At 41.0% G+C, this 21,442-nt stretch overlaps 1 protein-coding gene across 3 annotated transcripts in view; it reads left to right on the top strand.

Moving 5' to 3' along the window:
• The first annotated feature begins 792 nt into the window (after positions 1-792).
• rbm19 (RNA binding motif protein 19) overlaps positions 793-21,442 on the top strand; it is a 292,795-nt gene continuing 272,145 nt past the window's right edge. The window contains exons 1-11 of one of the 3 annotated variants that reach the window (XR_015072332.1): positions 793-967; positions 2,589-2,771; positions 7,611-7,739; positions 11,520-11,558; positions 11,666-11,858; positions 12,424-12,689; positions 14,606-14,680; positions 15,173-15,251; positions 18,814-18,885; positions 19,038-19,241; positions 20,929-21,059. Coding sequence is in view for 2 of the 3 variants with exons in the window: in XM_085961763.1 (XP_085817889.1) it covers positions 932-967; positions 2,589-2,771; positions 7,611-7,739; positions 11,520-11,558; positions 11,666-11,858; positions 12,424-12,689; positions 14,606-14,680; positions 15,173-15,251; positions 18,814-18,885; positions 19,038-19,241; positions 20,929-21,059 (1,407 nt within the window). In the remaining variant the exon portion in view is untranslated. The remainder of the gene's footprint in view (positions 968-2,588; positions 2,772-7,610; positions 7,740-11,519; positions 11,559-11,665; positions 11,859-12,423; positions 12,690-14,605; positions 14,681-15,172; positions 15,252-18,813; positions 18,886-19,037; positions 19,242-20,928; positions 21,060-21,442) is intronic. The other 2 variants (XM_085961763.1, XM_085961764.1) reach the window with 2 other exon arrangements.

The raw sequence follows: 21,442 nt of genomic DNA, 5'->3' as shown, positions 1-21,442 counted from the left end.
ACCAATCCTACAGTTCAGTTGCCTGATGGTTGGCCAATCGCTGCGTCTGTGGGTGGGACTAATGCTTTTCAACTCAGGCATTGGGCAGCCATTGCTTCACTACTTCCAGCTCAAACTACTCTGCTAATCCAGATTTGAAAAAGTTAGTATCTCTTTTAAAAATTACATAACATTTACCAAAAACGTTTTATAAGTACTTTCACTTTAATCTTTGAAGCTATTAAAAGGTAGAAATGTTGCCCGGCAGCAGATTCACACAGGGACAGACAGACAGGCCCCAAAGCCTGGGACTCGATTTAAACCGCCCAGCCCAAAACAGCCCTGGCAAAGCCGGGCTCCCCCAGCTAGTTATATATATAATAGATATGGTATTAGGAGTTTAATAGCATCCACACAGAGTGCCTCATGTGCAATGTAAAAATTCACTTTTGTCAAAATAATTGTTAATAATGTTATATGGTTCTGAGTTTTCTGCAGTTCTACTCTGTAAAATTGAATACTAATTTTATGAGCTAGTGAAGGACATTTAGTCCTGAATGAATTGCTCAATAGAGCAAAATTCATTTTTTTTGGTGCTTTTTATGAAGCATAATAACTTTTGTATAGAATGAGGTTTACCAGTGGAAGTAAGTGCTATGTCTTGATTTAATTCGATGAATACTATAGTGGGCAGAGGGATCGCGTCATCAGGGACATGCATGAAATGCAGGCTAATATTCAAGCCTGAGAGGGACGTTTCCAAACACTGTTGAGAGGACGTTTTACCTGTTTTGAAGTGAAGATGGTGCAGCAGCAGCCAATGCCTTGTCCTTCGCAGCCTGCCGTACAGTGGCGGCCCGCAGGTGGTTGTGGGAGGTGGAAGACGCATGCGCGCGGCTCGCGGGGACTGTGACCGGGACCGGCAGCGAGGGCTCGAGACGCGGTGGACGCCATGTCCCGGCTGATTGTGAAGAACCTCCCGAGCGGGGTAGGTGCCGCCGGCCCTGGGGTGTGGGGAAACACCGGCTCCCCTTTCAGCGCGGACATTGAGACTCGCAGCAGGTGGTCGGCGGTGGGGGTTAACCGCTGAGAGCGGCAATGAAACGCGGAGGGTCGGAGCCGCCCGGCCCAGGCCTGAGCCTTTGCAGCTCCGTGTCAACCAGTGGCTCAGTGGGTAGCACCCTTGCCTCTGAGTCAGAGGGTTGTGGGTTCAAGTCCCACTCCAGGGACTTGAGCACGTAAATGTAGGCTGACGCTGCAGTGCAGTGCTGAGGGAGCGCTGCACTGTCGGAGGTGCTGATTTCGGCTGAGATGTTAAACCGAGGCCCCTGTCTGCTCTTTCATGGCACTATTTTGAAGAAGAGCAGCGGAGTTATCCCCGGTGTCCCTCAACGTCACAAAAACATCTGGTCATTATCACCTTACTGTTTGTGGGAGCTTGCTGTGCGCAAATTGGCTGCCGCGTTTCCTACGTTACAGCAGTGACTACACTTCAGAAAATTACTTAATTGGCTGTGAAGTCTGGTGGTCGTGAAAGGCGCTGTATAATTGGAAGTCTTTTTAATGTAATTTATATTCAACTCTGTCATTTTACATTTCTTACTTGATCATCTTAGTGTATCCTAAAACTGAAGAAAAACATTTTTAGCCCTACTGTATGGAATTAAATATACTGTGTACTTTGCAGAGTTAAAAAAAATTCTGGAAGGTATGAACTGCAGTACTCCCATGTTATAGCACCCTACACTTGCTCTCCACGACTTGCTGTGTTGAAGGAACAAGTGTGTCTCCCTGTTGTTGCCTTAGTGCTGCTAGTTTGTTGTCATGTTATTGTAACTTGGCACTGCGTAAATTGGTGGTGTCAGTGGACAGCCGAAGTGAAGCTTATGATCCAAATGAGATCTGGAACTTGCCCAATGGGTAATTGTGGCTGTGAGCCTACATTTTACTATAATGGGCCATAGCTCATTAGTGTAAAAATGTTGCTACACTTATTGAAGTCAATCTTATACTTAATTTTTATCTGTATTCTATTATTGAATTCTTTCTCTGAGCTGTTGCTGAATATCTAAATGCTAGGCTAAATCTGCTTTCCCAGGGTTAAGTTTTTGTGGACTCAAGGCCAGAATCCCTTCAACATCCTTGTTCCACTAGTTGCTGAAAACTCCTAAAGTATGATTTCATGTATAAACAATAGTAATGTTCTGGCCAATATTTATCCCTCAACCAACATAACAAAAACAGATTATCTGATCATTATCATATTGCTGTTTGTGGGACCTTGCTGTGCGCAGAATGGCTGCCGCATTTCCCACATTACAACAGCGACTCCACTTCAAAAGTACTTGCTTGACTGTAAAGCGCTTTGAGACGTCCGGTGGTTGTGAAAGGCGCTATATAAATGCAAGTCTTTTTAAATATAATTATCTGATCATTGTTTCTAATCTGGACGAACATTTTAATACCCAAGATTGTTCTTGAGCAAAACATGGTGCCTATTTAATACTGTGTGGTTTCTGTATAAAATAATCTCTGACTTGAGTATCAGTGTGCAAAAATACGCCTTAACTTGAACTCTGGTTGTTTGTGTGTACTTTTCCATTTCCCAGATGAATGATGACCGTTTTAAAACTTTATTTGGCGCCTTTGGAACATTGACAGACTGTATACTAAAGTTCACAAAGGATGGCAAATTTCGAAAATTTGGATTTGTTGGCTTCAAAACAGAAGAGGAAGCACAAACTGCTTTAAACCACTTCAATAAGAGCTACATTGACACTTCCAGAATTACTGTAAGTATTATTGGGCAGTATGCATTTATTTGAAAGGATATATTCTGCCATAAAAATGATTCGTTTGTTGGCGTAGTTTTGCTGATTTGATATCTCATAAGGCCTCTCAATCCTTGATGAAGGTGTTTATGGTGCAGTGTTGCTGAAGATACTGGTAAATCTCTGAGAGTGGATATCCACAAACTTTATTACAGGAACATATCTACAGTAGTATGATGGAATCCTGATAAGTGCCAGCAATGTGACTACTGATGTCAATATTTTTCTCTCTACATTTGGCCTGCATTTTATAATTTACTACTTTTGTAGTTGGTGTGTTACTTGGTTTGACTTATTTTTCTTCAAAATTCATTCAGAATTATTTGTTTACTGTAGAATCATTTTCACATTTTAAAACTTTAGATTTATTTTTCTCTTAAGTTTGATTTGTTGTGTTGACCCCCTTCGTCTGAACGAACATTTGTACAACAACTTGCATTTATGTAGCATTGTGACAACAATGGTGCATTTTGTCCATAGCTGTGCACCATATGACTTAGTTTAATAAAAGGTTCTTTTAAAAGAGGTGGCATCCTGAAAATGCCTTCCACCACTGCATGCTGAGAACTTGGCAGTGTTTATCCACCCTGCTTGAATTCTGAATACGAAGTCAGTCGAGCTGTTTACTAACACACATGGCATCTGAAAAAAGCAATGAAACACTTACCATGTAATTAATCAACACTACAATCTATTCAGGACAACCTTAGCTACAGGCCTGTCATCAATGACAGGACTTTGTATTTGTATTAATGTAGCTGGCTATCCATTGTACAGGAAACTTTTTTTAATCCGGCACCGACGTGGTGCCGGTTCATCAAAAATTCCGGATCACCGAGCGCTATAGTAAAAGATACGAGAGCTGAGAGCTCCGTATAAAGCAACAAACCCTGTTGCTTAGCAACAGGTTCAGAACAATGGCCACAAGTTACAAGCGTCTCTGTAGCTTAGCAACAGCTGCAGCCACACCCTTGCACAACAACAGATGGAGGAAGGCAGGTAATGTGAAGTATGAACCTACTCCTGAATTTTGCCGGTTAACCGAGATTTCCGGTTATTTAGATGCCGGTAAATCAAAAGTTTCCTGTACTAATAATTAGCTATTAGAGTAGCTTCTCAACACCAAAAAACAGTAAATTAACCAGTGCAAGATAAAAGTTTTGGACATGAATCATAGTTGAAAAACTAGGAGAGGTGACCAAAAGCTTGGTCAATAACATAAATTTTAACGGCAGACAGCAGTAAAGAGGTGGCAGGGTTTTAAAAGTAAAGGGAGATCCCGTTTGTAGGATAAGGTGACTGATGGCTTTACCACCAACGGTGGCCGCAGGTGCAGAAGATCAGAGTTCAGAAGACTGAAGGAAGTGGGAGAAGACGTATGATTAGAAGAGATTGCAGAGGTCGAGTAAGCTGAGGCCGTGGAAGGAACTAAAATGGATGACAAAGATTTTAAAATCAGTGCATTGAGGGGCAGGTAGCCATGGACATTGGAGGACGGGAAACTGATGAGCAGAAAATTGGGGACATTGGGGGTGAAATTCAGTTGGCTGCGCCACCCGTTAGCGCCTTGAGGGCGCTAAGTGGGTCGCAAGCCAACTGGCGCCCGGGTGCAGCACTGTCCACGCCTCCCGCTAAATTCCACGGGACGCTAGTGGTGGCGCTAACCGTTAGCGCTGCGCCGCTACCGATGATGTCATCGGTGTGCGCAGCGCCCCGCTGACGCCCCGGCCGCGATATTTGGCAGCCCCCCCCTGATTTACCGCCGGACGCTATGTCCAACCGGTTCAGTGGGGCCTACCTGCGGCCGGGGAGGCGCAAATTAAAGGAGAGGTGCGGGGCGGTCTCCTGAACCCCCCCCCCCCGCGGAGTGCCGGCTGCGTTCCAAGAGCCCGGCATTTCTCCTCGGTGCCGGGCTCTTTTGCCTGCACTCGCGATCCTCGGGGGCCCAGCTGGGCCCCAGATCGCGCTGCACAAGGCCCCTCCCCTTTAAGAAGGGGAGGAAGGCCTGCAATACCGCAGCGCGACGTGCCGCAGCATGTGGCCTCCAGTAACGCTGCGCTTCCCTTTGGGGCGCCACCACTCAATTTCCGGCAAGCCGCTGCAAATGTTTCCGGGGCGCTACTTTTAGCGCCCTGGCGAGGCTGGCGCCCCAAACGGGGCTATACTCAATTTCTCCCCCATTGAGTCTAGAGGTAACAAAAGCGTGGATAAGGGTTTCAGTGGTGGCGAGGTAGAGGTGGGCAGTGTTGCGAAGGTGGAAGTAAGCAGTCTTCACGATGGCTAGGTATGCAGTTTTCAGTTCGATTCTGGGTCATACAAGGTTTTGCATAGCCTGAGTGAGTTGCTGGGAAGAGGGATGCAGTTAGTGGCAGGGGAGAACAGGTTATGGCGGGAGCCAAAAACAATAACTTTGATTTTCCTACTGTTCAGTTGGAGGAAGTTCTGGCTAATCTATAATTGACTGATCGTACAAAGACAAGGCACCGAGGGAAGTGGCAGATAGGTGCAGCTGAATGTTGTAGTCTACATATGGCAGCTGAGCCCATGCTTGTGGATGATGCCATCAAGGAGCAGCATATAGATGAAGAGGGGCGAAAGTTAGATCTCTGGGGAACTCCAGATGTGACTGCGTGGATGGGAAGAGAAGTCACAGCAGATGTGTGGCTGTTTTGAGCAGATCGGAGTGAAATTACATGAGCAGTTCCATGAAGATGGACAACGCAAGAGAGGCAGTGGAGGATGTTGGAATGGTTGACCATGCTGAATAGCACAGAGAGATTGATGAGAGCCAAGGCTGAGAATGTGTTGCAGTCGCACTCACAAAGAATGTCATGGGTAATTTTGACCACTTGCTCATACCCTGTCATTTTCATTGTATTATTTATATTAGAGAGGTTGCTTAAAAATAGCAGTACACTGAAAAGTTCATTAAGGAAAACTATTTGTGCTCATACATGTTGTCACCTTAGTTGAGTTAATCTTTCAGAGATGCACTCCGCAGCGGAGTGCAGTAGCCAAGCCTTCTCCGTTAGGGGTAGGTTTTAAAGGATCGGGGGCGGGTTGTGCACGGTGCGAAGGAGCCCTGGTCCTGGCCCTGGTGTTCTTTGTGCCCAAGGCCCCCAAGAGTTCTTATTTCAGCTCTGGTTCTCAGTGCCTGTTACTTCTGCTTTTGGAGTGACTGTTGGGTTGGATTTTAATTCTGGCTTATTTACTTCCATTATTGAAAGAAGAAAAAAATCCATCTGGAAAATTGCGAAGAGTTTTAGCTGGGGCCTCTCCGATGGCTCAGCGAGTTTATCCCGCGTGTAGCAGAACCAGAGAGACACAGAAGGTCCCGGATCAATTCTCAGCCTGCGCTGAATGAGTTGATCTCGGGCAGGGCAGGGGGAGGGACACTGCAGTTAGACTCTGCACCTACGGGTTAGTGAGGAGGGGGCATTAAATATACGATAGTCACTAATAAATCCAGTAAGGAATTCGGCCGAAACGTCTTTACCCAGAGAGTGTGGAACTTGCTACCACATGGAGTAGTTGAGGCAGATTGTATAGATGCATTTAAGGGGATGCTAGGTAAGTACATGAGGGAGAAAGGAATAGAAGGATATGCTGATGGGGTTAGATGAAGTAGGATGGGAGGAGGCTCATGAGCATAAATGCCAGCATGGGCCGAATGGGCTGTTTTTGTGCTGTAAATTGTATGTATTGTATTTTCAATGGCCTATATTAATAGGATAGAGGCTGCTGTATATTGTTCTACTGAAAAATACACTGCAAATGTCCAAAAAAGAGTTAGAAGAGCTCTTGGAGTAGGGTGCTATCACTGTGTACAAAAGGTAGGTGGGATGTTGGGTGATGTACCTTGTGGCCACTGTTATCTCATTTCTGATTGCCTCGGTGGATGGAGAGGAATTTCTCAGAATTCGGTTTGCCCTGAATTGGTCTAAGTTTTAAAAAAAAAAATATATATATATATTTTTGCTTCTCCCTGGAGATCACATGGCTGCTGAATGGGCAAGGAGCATTGAAGGTTAGTTGAGGCTTAGTTGCAACATGACTGAATGGGATAGGCTGGATGGGCCAGCTGGTCTTTTTCTGACCCTCTTTTTTTTGTATGTTCATAATTCTAATGCATTAAGAAGCAAGGGAAGCCTAGTAGTATGCTTTGTTCTATCTTTTATCGAAAAAAATATGGTCTCACCTTAAATTACTTGGAATGATGTTAAAAGAAAGTTAAATTCCCTTGTCAATGTAGAGACCCATGAGTAGTGTTTATCACCCTGCCAAAGGGGATGTCCTGCTGTGACTTCAAATTGGCCTGAGCCACTCAGAAATTCCCAGCCTAAGTAAACCACTCCTACGTTCTATACAAACTTTGAACATTAGTACTCGCCCTACACTTCCCTTTTTTAAGGCAACTGCTAAGTACAAAAGAAAACACGTTTCTTTTATAGTACCCTCTATGCAAATTCAATAAACTCATTTAAAAGTGCAATTTAAAAAAAAAAAAGTACCCACACAAATTCTGTTAACTGTGTTTATATATAACAGTTTTGTCATATATGGTACATGGGGTTGTCTGTCTGGTTGTGCACACATGGTGGGGGCAGGCATTATATACTTGTGGAATGTGTTCTTGAAGCAAACGGATAGAAACTCTGACAGAATTTTTCACATACCATTTGTAACTTCAGTGGGAATGTGGCCTCTGCTAAGTTTCAAACTTGCTGTCAACAGGTATGAAGGCAATGTTTTACTGCTGCAACTTTGCGCTAACACTGATGAGCATACTGTGTATTGTAGGTGGAGTTTTGTAAATCATTTGGGGATCCAGGATTGTCCAGGCCATGGAGCAAGCACTCGCAGAAAAATTCAACTGGGCAAAAACCAAAAACGTCAACAGAACAAAAATGTCAAATTGAAGGAAAGAAGGTAAATGATATTTATTTTAAATGTCCAATCCTCAGTAAAATCTAAATGAATATAAAATAAGCACAAATGACTCGGCTAGAAATTGATTTATTGCTAAGTTTTTAATAAACTTCAAAGCATTCAAAACATTTGATGTGACTAATTACCATTTCTCAATAAAAGTATGCAATTCCACTGCGTGATGCATCATTTTGTGCATAAAGAAGGGTATGTTTGGTATATATAAGGTTGTATAGTAAGAAATGGCTATTTGGAAAAGGTTCAGTGGTGACAGTGCAAGACTTGCCTCATCCTACAATATTTGGCTGCTTTGCTTTAATAGTAAACAGCTTTCATTCTTGGATTTGCTTTATGACTTCCATATGCACAGTGCAAAGACGATGGATCATCCCAAGGTTTGGTCTTGATATTTTACATTGCAGACTGGTGAGAAAACAGATATGCTTAGGAGAGATAGAGCTTGTACATAAAGAGAATTCCATTGCTAAGAATAGAATCCTTCCAAATAATTCTTCTTCTTAAAACTCTGGAAAAAAACTGATGGGTGGGAGAGATCTTTACTTTATCATATGCCACATCAAAACGGCTATCAACTTTTCCATCTTACAGTATGTGATGCCTGTTAGCTAAATTCCTAATAGCAGTTGGGTCTATGTTAATGACTTGCCCTATAATAGTTTTCATTTTGTCTCATCTTAAAGGGTTATATAATGGGCTAACTATTTTCCTGAATTCCTCTTATAAACTACATTCATTTTGGAAAAAAATGACATGTATTATAATTGTAATCTTCCTTTAAATCCAGTTATTTTGTATAGTTTTTGAACTTTATGCATTTTCACATTATGTAAGTTGTGTAGTGTGCAGTATTCAGACGTGTACTATAGCACCTCTCAACTACTATGGTTTGTTTCCAACATCTAAATGTTCCACTGACCTCTAAATACAGAAGAATAATACGATCCACACGACAATTATTTTATGTGTGGTGTTATAACAAACACCCTAACCATGCATGGTAGCAAAAATCCTTTTAAAACTGAAAAAGCACCTGTAACCCAGCAGGCCTGCGTGCCATTGTCAGTGACCTTGGTGTAATGTGCCCTCTTTTATGGGACTAAAACATTGATGGACGGAGATAAGGGAGAGGGTGGAACGAAGATATCATTTATAGAGTAGTTTAAATTTCAGTGTATTCAGAAATTATAATCTAAGTTTGTTCTGCATCAATGATGAATGCTGTTGGAACTGCTAAATAGTATTAGGTATCAAAATTGCAGTATACTCAAATTTTAGGGGGTATTACTCATCTGTTTAATGTCTGGTATACTTGCTTTACTTATTAATCTTTCTATAATGCAGCCAGTTTTAAAAGAAAAATTGTTCTAATCCAGCTTGGATAAGATGCATATTCCACTAGATGTATCTTTTAAACTTGGTACATTTTGGGTTTATAATAACTACTAATACACTAGTTTTGCAAAATAAATGTTGGAAAACGATTAATGACGTGAGAATGCACCATGAGACATAGAAAAGACAGAAAGGAGATAGCAGAGGCTCTGCCCACATAGTTTCAATCCTCAAATATACAAATTGTGCCATGGGACTGAAGAGTAGGTGATGTAACATCCTTGTACAAGAAGGGAAGGAAGGATAAACCAGTATATGTAGAACACAATACCAGAATTTGCTGATGACACAAAAGTAGAAGGTTTGTCAAACAGAGAAGCACTGTAAAAGAATTCATGAAGACCAGCATGATAATGGATGGGTAGACATACTCGGGTGTAATTTAATTTGGATATGTGCAAGATAGTGCATTTTGGGGGAAAATAAAACAAGGAATGGGAGTATACATTTAACAGAAAGACACTGAAGAGTGCGAATGACCAAAGAACCTCGGAGTTCAAATACATAATACCCTGAAAATGCAAGTACAGGTAGATCAGCAATTTAAAAAAGTCCAGTGGAATTTTGGGTTCTCTATGAATAGAGACATTGGCCCAGATTTTGCTGGAGTGAGGCATCTTGCAGCGTGCGCTGTTAGTTAGACTGGCTCATGCACGTTCAGGTTTTTAAAAAAATTGCGCACAGTTGCTGGAAGTGCGAGCTGGTAGCGGCGCAGCAAGGGCAAAGGGGCATCTGGGACCTTGGTGAACAATGTGACAGTGTATCTCCTTAACCAATGAGATTGAAGGATTGCAAAACAAACAGAAGGAGGGTGAATTCGAGTGGGTAAATTCAATGTCAAATCAGGTACAGAAAGAGAAATAGAGAGGGAAAAGAAAGATTAGATTGAGAGAGAGAGATAAAAGACAAAGGAAAAGTAAGAATTAAAAAAAAAAATCTCTTAAAACAATTCACAACTTGAAGGAATGAGACTCCACACTTATAATTGTTTGTTTACTTTCTGGGCAAGAGAGGTTGATTGGCAGTCATTAACAATTATCATGTTGTTGAAAGGGTACTTGCGCTGTTAATTGCTAGACTTAACTTTCTGTTACTGGGCACTTAATGTGCAAATGCAGCAACTTCATGAAAATTACGGCGAGGTTAAGTGTGAAATGCCATTTTTGCGAAGCTAATGATAGAGCAGCGCTAATCGGCCAGCAACTTGTGGCAATTTGCAATTCACGGGGTATCTCTTCCTCGCTACAAGTTGCTGGACGATTTGCGCATTAATAACTGCGTACGTTGTTCACACGCTGTTATTTTTTCAGCAGAATCTGGCCCAATGTGTACTGGAGTAAAGATGTACTGATGAATTTAAACAAAGCATTGGTTAGGCCACAGTTAGCGCTCTGCGTACAGTTTTGGGAACCCCATTATAGAAAGGCCATTAAAGCCATAGAGAGCAAACCGCGTAGTTTCACCAGCATGATGACAGTGATTGAAAACTACCGTTAAAGGGGGAGACTTGAGATAATGGGACTATTTCCATCAAAGCAGAGAAAGCTAAAGGAAGATTCAATAGAGGTTTTTAAAATGGAGGTGTTTTGATAGAATGAATAGGGAAATAATATTTCCTCTCGTTGGGGAGTCAGTGATGAGGGATCATCAATTTAAAATGATTACAGAGAATGAGGAAAAATGTTGGGGGAAAAATCTCTCTGCAGGGGGTTGTTGGAGCATGGTATACTTTGCCACAGGGAATAGTTGAGGTAAACACCATTGCATCTTTTAAGGGAAAATTGGATAAACATTTTAAACAGAAGAAGATATAGGCAATGGGGAGAGAGCAAGGCGGTCAGATTAGTTTTGAATTGCTTTAGCAAAGAGCCGGCAGAGATGTGATGGGCCGAATGGCCCCCTTCAAAGCTGTAAGCTTCTATGGTTCTAGAGGAAATCTTCCATGATTGGATTCTTTTATGAAATAGTTGAACATTGCTGGGATCAGCAAGAAGTTTAAGCTTCTGTTTTTATGCTCCTAGTGTACAAACTTATTTTACTGAATGTAGGATAACCAGAGCTGAAGTCTTTTCTGGGTGTACTGGTCAAGAACCTGATGGAATAAACTCTTCCAACACATGTACAGTACTTAGTTTTTGCATCCGATCCTGTTTGAATTCTGTGTAAGAGCTTTAATGACATCTAGTGGCAGAATCTGAGTATTGCAATATTTCAAGGGCGGTCATTTCTAGTCTTACCTGTTTTAAAGACAAAAAAATGCCTATGGTTTAAGAGCCAATAAAATTAGGTTGTGGGCTTTTAACTCCTGGTTTGCCTTTTGTAATTAGTTGAAAAGTACTCTTAAAACTTCCAAATTTGCTATTACAGGATAAAAAAAAGAAACATGTCATTGAAGAGCTAGAAAGCGTGAGTAGAAATTGGAATTTGTTTTTGAATACATTAATTCTCGATCCATATTAACTTGTATACAACTTTTGTGCTGGAAATGTGACTCCGCTTAATTTTTTCTGAAGCTGAAGGAAGATGGCGAGTTTGAGGAATTTCTGGCTGTGCACCAGCGCCGTTGCAAGGCACCGACCTGGAGTAATGATATTTTACCTGCAAAGAAAGAAGAGGCAAGGAAGATGGATGACTATCTGAACTTTGATTCAGAAGATTCTGAAGAACTGAGTGAGGAGGAGGAGGAAGATATCAAAGGAGCAAAAAGTGAAGACATTAGATTTTGTTGTAAATCATTATTCATGTCCTTTTTTTTAGTTTGTGGTTTTATAGCTCATGAACCATATTGTTTCAAGACTAACTTATTTTCTTCAGATTCTCATGTAATCAATATTTTGTATTTTTATTTATATCCAGTGCAAGTTGGTTATGAACTGTACATCAGAGGTCAGGTTTCAGACTGTTTCGGAGCTGATCCGTCCCCCTTTCCTCCGTGTGTCTCTAGTTCATTGTCACTGGCTAGTGCTGTTCGTTGCCAAGTGAAGGCACGTTACTCGGAGTATTTACCCTATGTGAGGGAAAGGGGCAGAAGAGTGCAAATAGGGTTGTGATCACTATGTACCGAGAGTATAAGGACTTGATCTGTGATTGCTCACATAGTGAATTGGCATCCATTATGGGAAGGCAGTGAGTGGAAAGTAAGCTTTTTCCCCTGTTGAATGGAAGGAATCTTGGTCTGGGATTTGCATAACCCCCTTACAGCAATAAAGTGACATTGATCACAGTCTGGAATGCGTTCACCTGTTTGTAATATGTACCTCTTCACTTCCAGGCGAACAAAAGCAAGCACAAAATGTTGCATTGGAAAAAGAAGTGTCTGACATGGACTACTTAAGATCAAAAGTAGTTAAGACTGAAGATAAGAAATCTGAAAGTAGCGAGGAGGAATCTGAGACTGATGAAGAAAATAAGCTAAAGTCATCCACTGAAGGAAATGTGCTATTACACACAGATAGCGATTATGAAAGTGAGGAAAAAAAGCAGGATAGCAAACTAGAGAAATCGACAGCAGCACGGAGGAAGAAAAAAGAACTGGAGGTTTGCAATTTTTTTTTCATTGAAGTTTGTTAGCATTTCTTGATACTATCAAAATAGTATTTTTTTAATATAATTTAGTTTTGTTCAGGAACACTATTGGGGTCTCCAAGGTCCTTTCCCCAGTAATAATCATGCCACTTGTTTGTCATCCTAGTGGATGTCTGTGTATATTGCCTTGTTCAAGAAAGGGTGTAAGGACAATCCTAGTAACTACAGGCCGGTCAATTTAACATCAGTGGTGGGTAAAGTTTTAGAAACAATAATCAAGGAAAAAATTAATGGTCATTTGGAGAGGTTTAAGCTAATTGAGGAGAGCCAACACCCGTTTGTAAAAGGCAGATCGTGTTTGACTAATCTAATTGAATTTTTTGATGAAGTAACAGAGAGGATTGATGTTGTCTACATGGATTTTCGGAAGGCATTTGACAAAGTACCACATAGAAGGCTGTTTAACAAAATTGAGGCTCATGGAATAGGTGGGTTAGTGGCAGCTTGGATAAGGAATTGGCTTAAGGACAGAAAACAGCAAGTTGTGGTAAATGGCTGTTTTTCAGACTGGAGGATGGCAGACAGTGGTGTTCCCCAAGAGTCAGTGCTGGGGCCACTGCTTTTTTTGATATATATAAATGACCTGGATATTGGAATACAGAGTAGAATTTCTAAGTTTGTCGATGACACGAAACTTGGGGGTGTGGTAAACCGTGATATCATCAATCGACTGCAACAGGACATAGAAAGGCGAGCAGAATGGACAGACAAGTGGCAGATGGAATTTAATACAGATAAGTGTGAGGTGATACATTTTGGCAGAAGGAACAGGGAGAGGCAATATATACTTAATGGCACAGTTTTAAAGAGTGTGCAGGGACAGAGGAACCTGGGAGTTAATGTGCATAGGTCCCTGAAGGTGGCAGGACATATTGAGAGAGTGGTTAACAAAGCATATGGGATCTTGGGCTTCATTAATAGAGGTATTGAGTACAAAAGTGGAGAAGTTATGCTGAACCTTTATAAAGCGCTGGTTAGGCCACAACTGGAGTATTGTGTCCAGTTCTGGTCACCACACTTTAGGAAGGATGTGAAGGCCCTTGAGAGGGTGCAGAGGAGATTTATCAGAATGGTTCTGGGGATGGGGGATCTTAGCTACAAGGACGGGTTGGAGAAGCTGGATTTGTTTTCATTAGAGCAAAGGAGGCTGAGGGGTGATTTGCTAGAGGTGTACAAGATTATGACGGGTTTGGATAGGCTAGACGGGGAAAGGCTGTTCCCACTAGTTGATGGTACAAGGACTAGGGGACACAGATTTAAGGTTTTGGCCAAGAGATACGGGGGGATGTGGGGAAAAACTTTTTTACGCAGCGACCGGCGATGACCTGGAATTCACTGCCGACGGAAGTGGTGGAAGCGGAGACACTCATTGTTTTCATGGGGAGACTGGATAGGCACTTGAGGGAAATAAACTTGCAGGGCTACGGGGATGGAGCGGGGGAATGGGACTGACTGGATTGCTCTACAGAGAGCCGGTGCGGACTCGATGGGCCGAATGGCCTCCTTCTGTGCCGTTATGACTCTATTTGCATAATTGTAAACATCTCAAAAATAAAATCCGTAGCAATTTAGATAAATCTAGGAATTCAGAAGATAGACTTATTTAGGTGTCTTCACTATGTATTTTAAAGAACAAATTTTCTTCAATTTTAAATATTTTGCTTTTCAGTATTATCAAGCATAAGGGATTCTGTATTATTTGGCTAACCTTTTAAACTGAGTAAATCTTATATTATGTTTGATCCCATGCATCAGTAAAATGTGCTTCTGCTTCCAGACAAAAATGTAAATACATTTTGAAAAATGAAATGGGACATTAATAGATTTCTCACTCTTTACTGTGATCAGTATTTATCATTTCTTTTCAGAAACAACCCCACCAAAATGAACCAACTACATTGCATACTTTGAAGCTGCGAGGTGCTCCCTTCAGTGTGAAAGAGGTACTGATCATATGTGATTTGTGTTTTCTATTGCATTTCTATTGCAGTCCCTTGTGTGAGCAAGTGTCCTATTTGAGAGTTTGCTTTTGCAGTGTTGGATAGAGGCAGAGGAAAAAAATGTTTGAATGCAAAGTTGAGTAATTTCTCCCTACATTTTGTGTCGACGGTGATAAATTTCTTTTGAGGTTTTTAATGGCATTGTAAGCAGCCATTGATGTATTCAGATTATGTGAACAGTGTTTTAATCTGGTTAAATGCATAAACTTTGCTGAATGAGCCTGTAATATTTTTACTGCTTATATATGGATAAAATATTTTTTATTGACCGTGAGTGAGAGAAAACACAGCCTTCATTCATTATGATAAAATTTGAATTTGGAAGCTTAAAATGTGAATTAATTTAACCTTAAAGTTAAATCCAGAGTATCAGTCCTATATATACACGAACTGAGTTTTTCTATACATTCATATTGTGTACTAATCTCTCTTCAGAAGCAAGTTAAAGAATTCTTTGTTCCTATGAAACCTGTGGCTATCCGAATTGTCAAAAACGCAAATGGCAACACAACAGGTTTGTAACCAATTCTTCAAGTTTTCTTTTAATAAAATATCTCTTTTTGGGGAGTGATTATGCATTGTTGTATCTGTCTGACAAACAAGGAATAGAGCTTTCATATTGAGTTGCATTTTTTTTGCAGCATTAGAAATCTTAAATGTTTCAATATTTGTGTTACATATGAAATGGAACCCACTATTATCTTGCACTTCAATGCCAGCTTAACATACAATGGAAAATGTCAAATTATTTTGTTGATTTAGTGTGTATTGTAGAATATATGTTATGTAGAGTTTGATCATGTTTGTTGAACGCCACAGAAATTTACATTAATAAAATTTCACTGAATAGCAAGACAGTAAAAGGAATCCTGCTAAGCAATTGTTGGGCAAATAATTACTGTATTTTAAAATTGTTTTTTAAATTTATTCCATTTTATATGGGAGTGGGAGAAAAAAATTGCAATCAGTTAATACTGCATGTGTTTTTAGATTACAGAACCTTAACTAGTCGCGAGCCTCAATTGTCATAGTCGGTACAGTTACTAATTTTATGCCATCATAAATGATCTGTCCATTAAACGTGTGTGTACGTGTGCAAATTACAAACAGCGTATTACTTCTGCTGTCTTGCTAGAGCAGTTATCAGGCAAGTTGAGTAGACTGAAGCCACTTGTTTACTCTATCTGTAAGCTGACCTAATTTCCCAGGCAACGTGAAGTGCATCAGCAGCCACAAGATGCTTGCTTTCCTCCTGTCTGGTCCTGAAGGTACTGCTTTGCTGCAGTGTTTTGGTTCTCTGCGGACAGCTTTTGATGCATTGTCCAAATCGGTTTTCTCTTGTGGGAACCTAGACAGCAATTGTCGCTGTTCTCCCCTTTCTTAACACTTCCTGTTTGAGTGCCTTCTTTCCACTTTCCATCCCAGCACCCTGGTGATGTCATCAGTGACATCCTGTGAAATTATGGCTCGCTACATCTATCTCCATTTCTCTGCTGCTTTTGATACTGTTAACCACTTCATTTTACTCTACAGTCTGTCTCCATTGCACTGCCCATTTATGTCTATTTATATATCTGTCTCAATGCATACCTACATCTTCTCATTAGTTTCTCCTTGTGTGGACTACAAAGTAATCTCTAGAGCAACATCTTTGGACCTATCCTATTCATCTTCTATGTGAAACCCATTGAAACATCATCCATTAGCACAGGGTGATCTTCCACACATGCAAGGACAGCGCTCCACTCTGTCCTTTGCCACAACTGCAGACTCCAAAGCTGTCAAAATACTTTCCAACTGCTTGTCTGACTACAACAACAGCTTACATTTATATAGCGGATTTAACGTAGTAAAACGTCCCAAGGCACTTGACGAGCAATATCAATAAAAAAAATTGACACTGAGCCACAGAAGGAGGTATCAAGACCGATGACCAAAAGCTTGATCAAAGAGGTAGGTTTTAAGGAGCATCTTAAAAGAGGAGAGAGAGGTGGAGAGGTTTAGGGAGGGAATTCCAAAGCTTAAGGCCAATGCAGCTGAAAGCACGGCCACCAATGGTGGAGCGATTAAAAATGGGGATGCACAAGAGGCCAGAATTGGAAGAACGCAGAGATGTCGAAGGCTTTTAGGGCTGGAGGAGGCTACAGAGATGGGGAGGGGCTTGGGCATGGAGGGATGTGAAAACAAGTATGAAGATTTTAAAATGGAGGTGTTGTCGGACCAGTGAAGGTCACTGAGCACAGGGGTGATGGATTAGCACTGGATGATTTCCTTCAACTTAGTGTCTACAAAACAAAAGCCATGTTTTGGCGACATCCCCCTCACCCCAATACCTATGTGCCTTTGGCTCAACTCAATTAACATCCCTGGCTGCCCCCTCTGGCTAAATCAAATGGTGCTAAATCAAATGGTGCACAATCTTGGCATCCTGCTCAACCCTGAGCTGAGCTTTCTACTCCACATCAAGGCAGTTGTCAAGTTTGCATTCTTCTATGTAACATTGCTTGATTATATTTCTCTCTACCCCACTTTTGGTACCTTTTAATCAATGGCTTCATCACCTTCAGGTTTGACTTTTATGTAAAGCCTTTTTCACTGCTCTCTATCCATGTACCCTTCACAGAATTCAGTCATGTGTCCGGTCCAAAATATTGCACACTCATCATCCTTGTTCTTGACAAGCTCCACTTGTTCTCCATGTGCCCCAGTTAATTGATTTCATAACCTTATCCTAATCTAATACTTTCATGGTATCAGCCCGTGTGAATTGAACAATCTTCCTCAAGCATATGTCCCTGCTTGTCTGTCTCCAGATTACTGTTTCTTCCTGTTTCCTTTACTCCTAGAGCAAGGTTCTTCCATGCCCATACTCCCAGAAATTCTGTCCAAAATACCTTTGCCTTGCTTACCTCTCTTTCTACTTTGAATTTTTTTTTTTTAAACCCATCTTATGATATTAGGGGGAGCTTTCTTCTCCTGCTTCCTAAATGTCTTCATTTTTTTTCTACTTGTTAATCTATCTTTTTCCTCACTGTTAAGAGCTTGAGATGCTTTTTACATAAGCACCACTGCAAAAATGTGTATGTTGTCCTTGGCCGTCTGTTTGATTTATGGGAGGCATCATGGCCAGATCTGAACCTATCCTCACTCTGTGCTCACACCTGCACACAGGTTACCAGCATTTTGACCGTAACTAATTCCTTTTGGAGTGAAATAATGCTTTTATCACAGTTCAAATTGTTTTCAAAACCTTTTATCTTCTCGCTCCCTTCCCCCCCCCCCCCCCCCCCCCAGCCCCAAATCCAAAACACTTGGGTCAGTTTATTGCTGGACTACTGACCCAGCTGCTTAGTACTGTTGGTTAAGCACAGCTCACTGATCAAAGCTGTTCTGTATAACTCAGTACCGCACGTCATGGATTTATCCAGGAGACAGCAGGGAGCAATGTTTTTTTTATATATATAAATCTTAGTGATTTTTCTGCATTTGCATAATATGAATTGTTTTGACACTGATATTTGCTTTGCACCTTTTTGCAATATCTCTGTAAATCTGACTATCTTCTATAAATCTGTCATTTTTGGCTTTCTTGTGAGCTTATGGTATGATATATCCTTCATTGTTGACACCACGAAGACTGCAGGTATCAGTGGAACAAGTTCAAGAACAAAATTTGTTCTGATAGGCTAGTTTGGTTGACAGTTAAGTGCAAACCCATTAGACTGGGATGGGGAAGATGACCAACTAGCTGGAAGGTAGCTATATACTGAAAAAGTAAAGTCTCTCCACCTCTCCTCCTTTTTAAGACGCTCATTAAAACCTACCGCTTTGACTAAGCTTTTCGTCACCTGTCGTAATGTCTCCTCCTTTGGCTCGGTGTCAAGTTTTTGTCATCTTGCGCTCCTGTGAAGTGCCTTGAAACATTTTCACTACATTAAAGGCGCTATATAAATTCAAGTTGTTAAATTCAACATGGTTGTATTCTTCGAAGTGTTAAGATAGGTGGTTTTACATTCCTCATTATTTTTATTCATAAATTCAGTTTTGTCTGATTGTGGGACATGCTTGTTTTGCAGGTTATGTATTTGTAGATTTCCAGTCAGAGGATGATCTTGAAAAGGCTTTGAAAAGAAATAAAGACTACATGGGTAAGAGGTTTTGAACTTTTGTGAGGCAGTAGCACTTGTCCTGTAAACCACCTTCGGAGCGTAGAGGGGTAACAACTCGGGGTATAATGTCTGGAATAGTGTTAATACTTTTTAAAATGTGACCTCAAAAATATTTCCTGCTTTGGTTAAAGGTGGAAGATATATTGAACTTTTTAGGGAGAATAATGCACAACAAACTAAACCAGGTAGAAAAGATGATGACCAAAAATGGTTAAAAAGGGAAAAGAAAGCAGGTGAGGAGGAAGAGGATCTCTCTGATTCAGGAAGATTGTTTGTTAGAAACCTACCATATACCTGTACAGAAGAAGACTTGGAAAAAGTATTTTCTAAATATGGTAAGTGGCTAATATTCTTTCCATTGTACATGTTATTATCAATTGCCAATATTTCAAAAAGCAAATGTTTATTATTTTGTTTTTAAAAAGCTGTTTTGTAGAATTGTATGTAATTGTACTTTCAAGCAGTTTTGTAGCTGAACTAAGCCTGTTCTGCTGTGTTGTTAGCTATGACAGCTTGAACTTTTTAATTTCAATTTTCTGCCCTTTCTCCATATCTCTTGATACCTTTACTCAATGTACCCTCTAATGGCTTTTTTCGTGGGCGGTCCCTTTAAATTTGCTGCATAGCAGCCGCGTACGTGTGGTATCCCTTCCAGCGGCAGGAGCCAGTGAGCGGCCTGCGCTGGACCTTGCAGCCGCGCTCCTTAGGGGGAGCATTGCCCTTACTTCCCTAGTGAAGATCTACCGCTCCATTGATAGTGCCTCTGACTTTCGGTTTCAGCTCTCGCTACCATTTGCGTGAAGATTTTTTTTTTTCCGGCTTAACTTTAAACTGATTCTCCTTTAAACCGATTCTCCTCTTGGAGAAAGAGGTGTTCCTTATCTACTGTCAATTCCTTGCATTATATTTAAACACCTCAATCAGATTTTTAAAGTGATGTAATACTGTGCCTTAATTCTGCAGTTTGTTAGCTATGCAATTGTAATTCCAGTAATTGCAACAAATGATTTCTAAAGTATGTCCAGAGTTGCTAAGGGCATTCGGTCTATCAAACCTGATACTTTGTAGACAACATTGCCTGCTGAGTTTCAACTGTTGTGATTGACAGATTTCCTTTTGTTTAATTTCTTTGCTATTTGGATGTTTCAGGAATGTCTCAATATTTTCAGTACCCTGAGTTATTCTACTTTGGCAAACCAGCTCCTAGATTTGTTTGGATTTAAAGAAAAAGCCACAAATCAGAGTAAAATTTAATTGTGTTGTCACTCGTAACCTTGAATGGTTTCTTGGAAATAGTAATACAGCGAGTGTGTTGGTGTTAACGCAGTGGACTGTAAAACCGAGAAGTGCAGAATAAAGACATTATTAGTAGCGCTCCAGTACCTGGTCCAAACTTGCATGGTGGCACAGATTTCCAGCTCTACCTTGTTCACGTAGGAAGCGCCAACATCCTAAGGGGGTCAGGACAATAAAACTCACACGCCTACAATGAGTAAATGCATGTAATTCTGTCACTTGGCCACTATTTCACCACACTCCCGATACAAGCAGTGGCAATGTTTGATTACACTGCAGTACTGAGGCACTCAACTCCTACACACCAGGTGAATAGTTAGCAGTACAAGCGGAAAGACAGTTAATAAACACTTCAATTTGCCTGAAATCAGCGGAGCTTTTAAGTAGAGAGGATTACGGTAATCACACTTTAACGAGGTGCAAAAAGCTTATTAAATTGTTCGAAATAGCCAGTGCGCTTAATACGTTGTAAGTGAAGCCTTTATAATTGACTTCTGTGGTGTTGGAAATGATTATGGGAACTTAAATGCACAAATGCCAACAGTTCTAGCTATTGCCTGATGTTGATGACTATACTTCGTATACAAATTCATTTTTTAGAAATGTATCTGATTTGACACTGACTTATAAAGATCATCAGAAGAATTAAATCAGGTTGTATTTAAAAAAAATTGTCATATCTTTTATATTCATTTAGAATAATGCATTTCTGTTAAACATTAACAGGACCATTATCGGAGATTCATTTTCCTATAGACAGTCTGACCAAGAAACCAAAAGGATTTGCCTTCATCACTTACATGATGCCTGAACATGCTGTGAAGGCCTTTGCTGAATTAGATGGTGATGTGTTTCAGGTAAGGCTGTAGAAATTCCACACCCAATTTGTGATTCACATACAGTTACAATTGGATTTATCAATCAATCAAGTACTTTATAACCCAGCCATACAACAAAATGAAGTACCATATGGGGGCCGGGCAGTGCCGTTAAAAGGGATGTGGGGGGGGTCGTCGGATAAAGGATTGGGGGCCGGGTTGTTAAAGGGTTCGGCTGGGGGTCGGGCTGGGCTGTTAAAAGGATTTGGGGGAGGAGAGAGGGCCGTTAAAAGTATGTGGGGGGGGGGGTGGTGGCGGAGTTGGGCTGGGCCGTTACAAGGATCGGAGAGGGGGGTTGGGTCGGGCCATTAAAAGGATTAGGGGGTCGGGACAGGCCATTAAAAGGATCGAGGGGGTGGTTT

The sequence above is a fragment of the Somniosus microcephalus genome, chromosome 19 (genome assembly GCF_052327205.1).
Source record: "Somniosus microcephalus isolate GS21.2 chromosome 19, FLI_Smic_1.0, whole genome shotgun sequence".
Lineage (NCBI taxonomy): Eukaryota > Metazoa > Chordata > Chondrichthyes > Squaliformes > Somniosidae > Somniosus > Somniosus microcephalus.
The sequence above is the reverse complement of the archived record's forward strand: the minus strand, read 5'-3'. Positions and strand labels throughout refer to the sequence as shown.